General features: G+C 26.7%; 1 protein-coding gene across 1 annotated transcript; it reads left to right on the forward strand.

Moving 5' to 3' along the window:
- Positions 1 to 1,766: 1,766 nt before the first annotated feature.
- LOC130809666 (protein TILLER ANGLE CONTROL 1-like) lies at positions 1,767 to 7,683 on the forward strand. The gene is made up of 5 exons (XM_057675419.1): positions 1,767 to 1,852; positions 2,031 to 2,091; positions 2,834 to 3,390; positions 4,302 to 4,464; positions 7,362 to 7,683. Exons 1-5 carry the CDS (start codon positions 1,847 to 1,849, stop codon positions 7,373 to 7,375), a joined length of 801 nt encoding a protein of 266 aa, XP_057531402.1. The 5' UTR covers positions 1,767 to 1,846; the 3' UTR covers positions 7,376 to 7,683.
- Positions 7,684 to 8,132: the final 449 nt, after the last annotated feature.

An 8,132-nucleotide genomic window follows, 5' to 3' on the forward strand; every position in this document is an offset into this window, starting at 1 on the left:
GAACCTAGGAGCATGGAGGAGATGTAGCAGCATATAATCATGTAACATTAGATATCCAAAATTGTACTCTCTCTTTATTTCTCAATTTGATCTATGTTAAAACAGCCAGTCTCTTGAGAGACGTCTCTTATGTCCAGTTTATTAAAGCTTAATACTTATTTATTGTATTTATAATGCCTATCTATTGTATCCTTAATACTTACTTACAATATCCTTAATGCCTACTTATCGTATTCTTAATGCTTATTTACAATATTGTTAATGCTTATATCCTTCTTATCCACTGAGTAAATGTGCAGTACTGTACAATATTTTAAATGCCTACTTACAATATCCTTAATGTCCATTGAGTAACTTACTCTAAATTTTACTTTATAGACTAGTCTAATTAAAAATAATCTTTTAAGGAAATCGTCTCTCACAAGAATTTGTGATATTCAAAACAAGAATGATCAAGCTAAAATGTAGCAATATTAAACGTTTGACGAATCCAAGTTGTTAACATATACACCTTCGTCCCCTCTTCTTTATATCCTTTATTTTACTCTTTATTGTCACCGCCCAAAAGACTCAATTAACTTGATTGAAACTTAACATAAACTAAACAAACACATAAAAACACCACACTAGTTGAGTCAACAATACTACAAACATTATCACTCCTTCATCAAAGAAGATAATGTTACACAGTACAACCCTAATTAAAATGCAAAATTCAAAGAACTTTCATTTTAATCATAACAATGCAAAGAACTATTAAGTGTTCAACGTTGTATAGATTTTTTTGGGCTGATATTGGGCCATCAAAATAGACACTAGTTATCTCCAGCCTGCAAGTAGGGAAATACCCGGAAATAGATACTCAACCACTGTCCCACTCAATTTATATCGATTTTCATTATGAGTTGTCTTATTTATATCGCATTATTTTTTTATTTGTATCAAACAATTTCTTTTAGTCTCAACAATATATTTAAATTTTCTTTTAATATCATTTATACAATTTATTTTCAACTTTATTTAATATTACATTTTTACAATTTCTTCTACTTTTTACAAAACTTATTATCTTTCTATTTGATTTAATCCCAATATATCGTATAGGAAGTAGAATATTACATGGGCTACTGTCACGTGGTATGATTTCATGTACGTCGCATCGATAATCATGACATATACATCATTCCAATCTTTGCAGCATAATAGTTTTAAATGTGACAACCTTTTATATCTTTATTTCATAATACTTATTGCTATTCCATTTTAATTGGATATAAGTATTAAAAAAATGATTAATCGATATTATAATATTATTATCATCCTTAAATAATAATAAAAGTGTAAGAGTTAATGAGGTAGGTATAAGAAAAAAGGCATTGGTAATTAGTCCATAATGTCCCGCATTTAGAATTAATATCACATTTGCTTTTTATACGTTTCTCAATGCATTAATTTAATCTATAATGTCTCTAATTATGATCATTAAAAATCATAAAAAATTGATATTAAAAACCTTCACATTGAGCCGAATTAAACAAAATCTCATTGAACTATATTTTAAACTTATAGATTGAGTATTAAATACAAATTAAAAGTGACATATGAATAATGTCCAAAAAGCAAATAAAATATTAACTCTAAATTAAAAGGAGTATAATGACATACCAGATATTATATGAAAAAGAAAAGTGTATTATGAAAAGAAGTATGTACCAAACTCATTGGGACAGAGTCGCAAAGAGGACTCTTCTTATTTGTCAAGTTTCCCAATATATTTAAGCTCATGTAGTTTAAGTACTCTCCTACACTTAACTTTACAACCAACAAAGCAAAACTAGGAAGAAAAATGAAGGTTAGTTTACTACTATTTCTTCATGCAAGTTTTATCAATAACCAATTAACAAAAACAATCTTAAAATTAAGCAATTTGTGCTTAACTAATATAAATATCAATTCAACATAGAATTATACATTTTCATGTTTGCAAAATTACTAAATAGTTATATTGGTTATTCTTTTTTTAATTTTAGGTGTTTAGTTGGGTTCATCGGCGATTTCTAAATATTAATTCATGCACTACTTTTTCACCGGGTAAGTTCATCTTCTTTTTTAAATCATATTTATCATTATGTATTTTCTCTATTCTTTTAAGAATTTCATTTCCTAATTTTTTTAAATAAGGAATAACAAAAAATCCTTACTAGAAAAAAGGAGAATGATTCTATATAAAATCAAAGATTCTATCAATACCTTTCCCCTTCCATTTTTCCATGCCATTATCTATGATGTACTACTATAATATTTTAAAGAACTCATGCTCAATTGCACTCTATTACGGTGCAGTTCCTCTCACTAAAATTTCATTTATCTTAATTATGTTATAATTTATATTATAGTCATTTGTAGAGGTACATTAATATATGCAAGGTTCCGCCACAGCAGTAGATGTTTAAAACAAATTCAGTGACTTTTTTTTTGATTTATAATCTTATTTAATTTTAATTCGACTATAAAAAATATTTACAATTATATAAAAATTAAAATATACGACATAAAAGTCACTTTTAAATCAACCAAAACAACTTAACGAAAATCAACACAATGACATAAATAAATATCTTAGCGACAACCCGCCATTAAAAATTTCCTTTGAATTCTGACTTTTTGTGGAACTACTGAATTGATAACTAATCCTATGACTAATATGAAATGTAGTCTTGGAGTCATATAAATTTATCTTTTATAAGCTTTTTTATGCAATTTAATTTATAAGCTTTTTTATACAATCCTATGACTTATATTGATTTATAGTTTTTGGTTATTTATTTTATAGAGAGTGGAGCAGAAAAAGAAACAATGGAAATGATAGATCAATGGAAAGATGGGATCTTATCCATTGGTACACTTGCTATTGATCCATTGGCCATTGACACAATTGGGATGATTGAGGGACTTGATGAAGGTTATGATCAAGAAATCACTAATGATCATCATGATCATATTATTATGGATGATGATCATGATGTTGATGATCATGATGAATCAAAGCCATTGATGAATGTTAAATTTTTCAGCCATGAATTGGAGAAAATTATGGGTGCAAACCATGAGATCACAGAGGAAGAAGTGGTTATTACTAAGAATGATGAAGAACAAAGTAAGAGGAGAGTAACCCTAGCTGATCTTTTTATGGAGGATTGTGATCATTACCCAGTGAAAGTATTGAAAGAGATACTTGATGATCATAATCATGGTGATGATGATGATCATGTTATGGAAAAACAAGGTTCTAAGGATATGATGAAGCCAACTTCTATTGCTAAAAATGGCCTCTCTAAGGCCAAGAAACTATTGAAAGAAGATTTGCATCCACTTAGAAAGTTCAGCCAGGTAAAATCACAACAATTCCTTGGTTTTTTTAATTGAAAGCTTACAAAATTGATATGTATATATGTTAAATTAGGCATGACTTATTGTCAATGTCAGAATATAATTAGGGAAATACAATGTGCATACATTTGATAAAATATGGAGATATCATCCCAAAACTATATGACAAGAGCTCTAATAACTTATAAAATTTGCACATCATCTTTAATTTATTAATGTGCGATAAATCATCTCAACAATAAAATTCTCATCATATAACAAAAAGGATGAAATGCAACCATTAAAAAAATACATATATAAAATATAATCTAAAATTTAAAAGTTACCTACAATTTATACCTGCATGAATCATAAGTATTTTATTTGTATTAATTAGTCTCATGTTTTGCAAAACACATTAAAATGAGGGGTGCATAAGATTCAAATTTGTGAGTCTTCTATCATGTTTATAGCTCTAATATCACATTAAAAAATCAACTCAATAAAAGCTTAAGTTGATGATTATACGTAACTATAATTATAGCTCTAGAACATATTATATACTCTACCACTATATGCGTTGCAAATTCTATGTTCTTTTGTAGTGGCTTTATTAATAGTATCAATTACTTAGTACTCCCTGCAATTCACTACTAATGACTCATTTGCTTTATGCACTCTATTCAATGTACTTATGCAATCCTTAATATCTCTAATTGTGCATAAATTAAAATTATGGAAAGTTAATGTAAATAATCTTTGCATTGAGATGAATCAAACAAGATCCCAATTGACTATGTTGTAATTTATAGATTAATTATAAAATACGAATTAAGAGTAAGATGAATATTGTCTAAAAATCAAATGGGATAATAGTGCTGAATTGGAAGGAGTATTAATTAAAATTGTTATGGATGTAAATATAAATACAGCTGATGAAAAAAATGAAGAAAAAGAAGATTCATCCAGACCAGGAGAGGAAGATGCAAAATAGGGACATGCAGATGCAGACAAACTACGGTCTAAAGAACCCTACCATTACCAATGACCAAAATGCAGTCAACAATGAGTTAGCTTCTTTGCTTCTCATTCAAGGTATACATATATTTATATTATCTTTTTTAGATGTATTATTATTAGTGCTTTTGTTGTCTATATATTTACCATTTAGTAAGTATAAGTCATTTCATAATCAATTATGATGTGCATGCATTATTATTATTATTATTATTATTATTATTATTATTATGATTTACATGATTGGCCTGTTTAAGGACCTACCCAAACAGGGTAATGGCATAGAGCCTTATAAAATAAGGAACTTGATCATATTCTAAATGTGATGTATATATTATAAGGATTTGAAATAAGTAAGCTTATTGTTATAAAAAATTCTCAAATTAAGTTTTAAAAAAAAAATATTTTCAAACTAAGCGAAATTGCAGTCAAAAGTAGCTATTTTAGATTCTATTGGATTGAAGATAAGGTTTTAAGAGATTTTAAAAATCTCTGCAAGGAAATCAATTCACTTGAGTGAAAAGCGTTCTCCCTTGGCAGCAATTTTAAACTTTCAACCTAATAGGAGCCAAAATTACTATCTTTCTATAACCTTAATTTGGAAAATAATTTTTTTCTTAATTAGTTTTGAAATTTTTATGACAAATGACTAATTTTTTTCAATTTGTCTCATATTGCTAATATTGTAATTAAAATAGATGAGTTGGAAAAAACTTGCAAGCAAACTCAAGGTCAAGAATTTGAAACCTACTGAACTATTTTACTGTATCCGAAATATTTTTATTTTTTCTTTTTAATACCATTTATCAACCACTTTTAATTTGTACTTTATTTTATTCTTAATCCATACGTTAAAATATAGTCAAATGGATACTTGTTTATTCTTCATAACATAAATGTTATTAATATCTAATTTTTGTATGATTTTCAATTACGCATAATTAAGGTTAATAACTATAAATAGGTTAATAGTGTAAAAACAACATGATAATAACTATAAACATCTATACAATTAGGGTTAAGAATTGAATTAATTAACCCAATATATCTTAGAATTAGGGAATGTACTGGCCATAGGGGTGGTTTGGCAAAACATGGTTGTTGGCTAATTAGAGGGTTCCGTTAGCTTGTTCTACCAACTAGAAGCGTTGACTGTTTTCACTGATTTATGAGCTAGGCAAATAAGTTGTCTATTTATACAAATATTTGCTAAATTTTAATACTATTTGTTAATTGTTTATCATTAAAAAAAAGTGGATCAACACGCTAAAAAAACTAATCAAAAAATTGTTTAAGATACTATTTCATTTTAGCTTAAAACCCAAATTTCAGCCGGAATAAAATTCATTTATTAAACAAGTTTTTCTTTACTACTTATGAACTAAAAATTACAATTTAAAAATCAATTAAAAAGTCAATTAAAAAATCATATATCAAATAAGGTCTTAGCAAAAAATTATTGAGATAGTAAAAATGTAATATATATATATATATATATATATATATATATATATATATATATATATATATATATATATATATATATATATATATATATATATTACTAATTTAAAATTGGTCCTTATAACGTGTTGGAGGAAACCACGTCGATTTTGTACTCTAGTTTTGTCTACATCTGTATGTAATGAAATTAATTAGGTACAAGTAATTATGCAAATAACAATGATTTACAATTATGCAAATTAATTGGGTGCGCTAAGCACAACAAAATATTGAAATTAATTATTAATTAAAGAATAAATTGATCACATTAATAATTTAACTTTTCACTCATCTGATATGAATAATTTCATATTTAGTTTATTTTCTAAGAATCTAACTTCTTACTTATACTGGGTAATAATAAAATATGCTACTAGTAAACTAAAATAAATGTTAGATTATTCACAATAAACTAAGGATAAATGTTAGATTATTAGAAAATAATCTAAAAATATAATTATTGACAACGAACAATTAAAAGATTAAATTATTTATATCAATTTTTTCCTTAATTAATTAAATGACACGAGATTGCGAAATGTGATCCACATATATTGCATGATCAAAATGAATCCAAGGAGCTGGAAGAAGAAAGTTTACTGTTGTCTTGTACCACTTGAAAGTATTTAGGTTGTGGGAACTTATCTTAAATTATTTATGGATAATTTCTAAATGTATTTATTTGTTTGGATGAAATAGTGTGTCAATTTAGTGGTACGGTATAAACTCATGTATATAGTAGGACCTATTTGTTTGTTCATCCAACATCAGAAAAAGCATGAATCGATCAGTTTAATACAGTTCATACTTATGTATAGTATTATTATGAGATCGTCTCATGGTTAAACAGATTTATACAAGCAGTCTAAATTATTTATATTAACATTTTTTTTAAAACTAACTTTAAAATAATCTGTTTTTTCTTTAATTTTTTTTAATAAATTAGAACTGGCCAACCCATATTAACTAAGCCGTATTACGGTGAGACAAATTTAATAAAAAATTTGTCATAAATGTTTAATAAAATTGTCATTATCCTCATAAAAGACATGATTTCAAGATTTCACTTTAGTAAAATACCAATTACTGTTCGTTTCATTGTTGGTATTAAATAGTAGAAATAGTTATGGAAAGTCCGTACTTGTTTTTCTTCAACAATCTCATTTTCTTCTTAAAATTTATTCTAATACATGCATTAACATTTAAAAATGTGATAATACCTAATTATGAAAAATTGTGAATCAAAAACTTTTTTCTTATGATTAAAAAGTTTCATTACCATGAAATGAGATGGTACATATGATAAAAATTTACTCTACATTAGTATGATAACCTTAGGCGACGTTATACTCTATCATGACACAATAATATCTTTCTCCATGCAACATCCTTATTATTTATCTAATAATAGTAATTGCTCAAATTTTAAAGGAAATTATTAAACCTATACAAATGTATGTACCATTGCACAGATGTTATGGCTTGAGCAGCAGAAAAGATGATAGAAGGCCGGTTTACCGCTATGTACTATTGCATGTAAGTGTAAACATGTATCATAAACAACGTATATTACTAATTAGGCAAATGTATGTTATTTATTACAGTTGTTTTTCTATGGAAGTAATGTACTTTCTCTGTTTCTTTTGATTTTGCTACACAATATATAAAAGCACTTACTTTAATTTTCGCAATATTGCAAAATCAAAAGAATAGAGTAGTAACTTTTATTGTAGTTTTCCTTACATTAAGAAACGGTATGTGATCTGTGGATGTTTATTTTAATAAGAGTTTTGCGTGTGAGTTGAATTTGTTCATTGTTTTTTGTTTTGTATATCTTACAACTCAAACAAGGTCACTTATAAGTTCGAAAAAGGTTCATTACAAAGGGCACACAAAGAAGCTGATGAAAAATCAAAGCAATAAGTTTTAGTAGAGCAAATTTACGGATATAGTTATGGATAATAGAAGTTTTACATAGTAAAAATTCTCAATTAAACTTTTGTGCTTTGATGTATTAAAGAACCAAAGCAGATGTCAGATAATAGATAACTTTTTTTCCATTAAAAATTCCAATTAAAGGAACTTAAACTTGTAACACCTTGATCTAGTCTGAGCCGACGACACTATTACTAAGGTTGTAGAGTGGCTTCATGAATAAACACAAGTCTTTTCGATGCATTTTGTTCTTACTCGTATGCATCCTCTGAACTTTCGAAAAAGTCTTTCATTCTAAGAGATTACTC

This window comes from Amaranthus tricolor, chromosome 4, assembly GCF_026212465.1.
Source record: "Amaranthus tricolor cultivar Red isolate AtriRed21 chromosome 4, ASM2621246v1, whole genome shotgun sequence".
Lineage (NCBI taxonomy): Eukaryota > Viridiplantae > Streptophyta > Magnoliopsida > Caryophyllales > Amaranthaceae > Amaranthus > Amaranthus tricolor.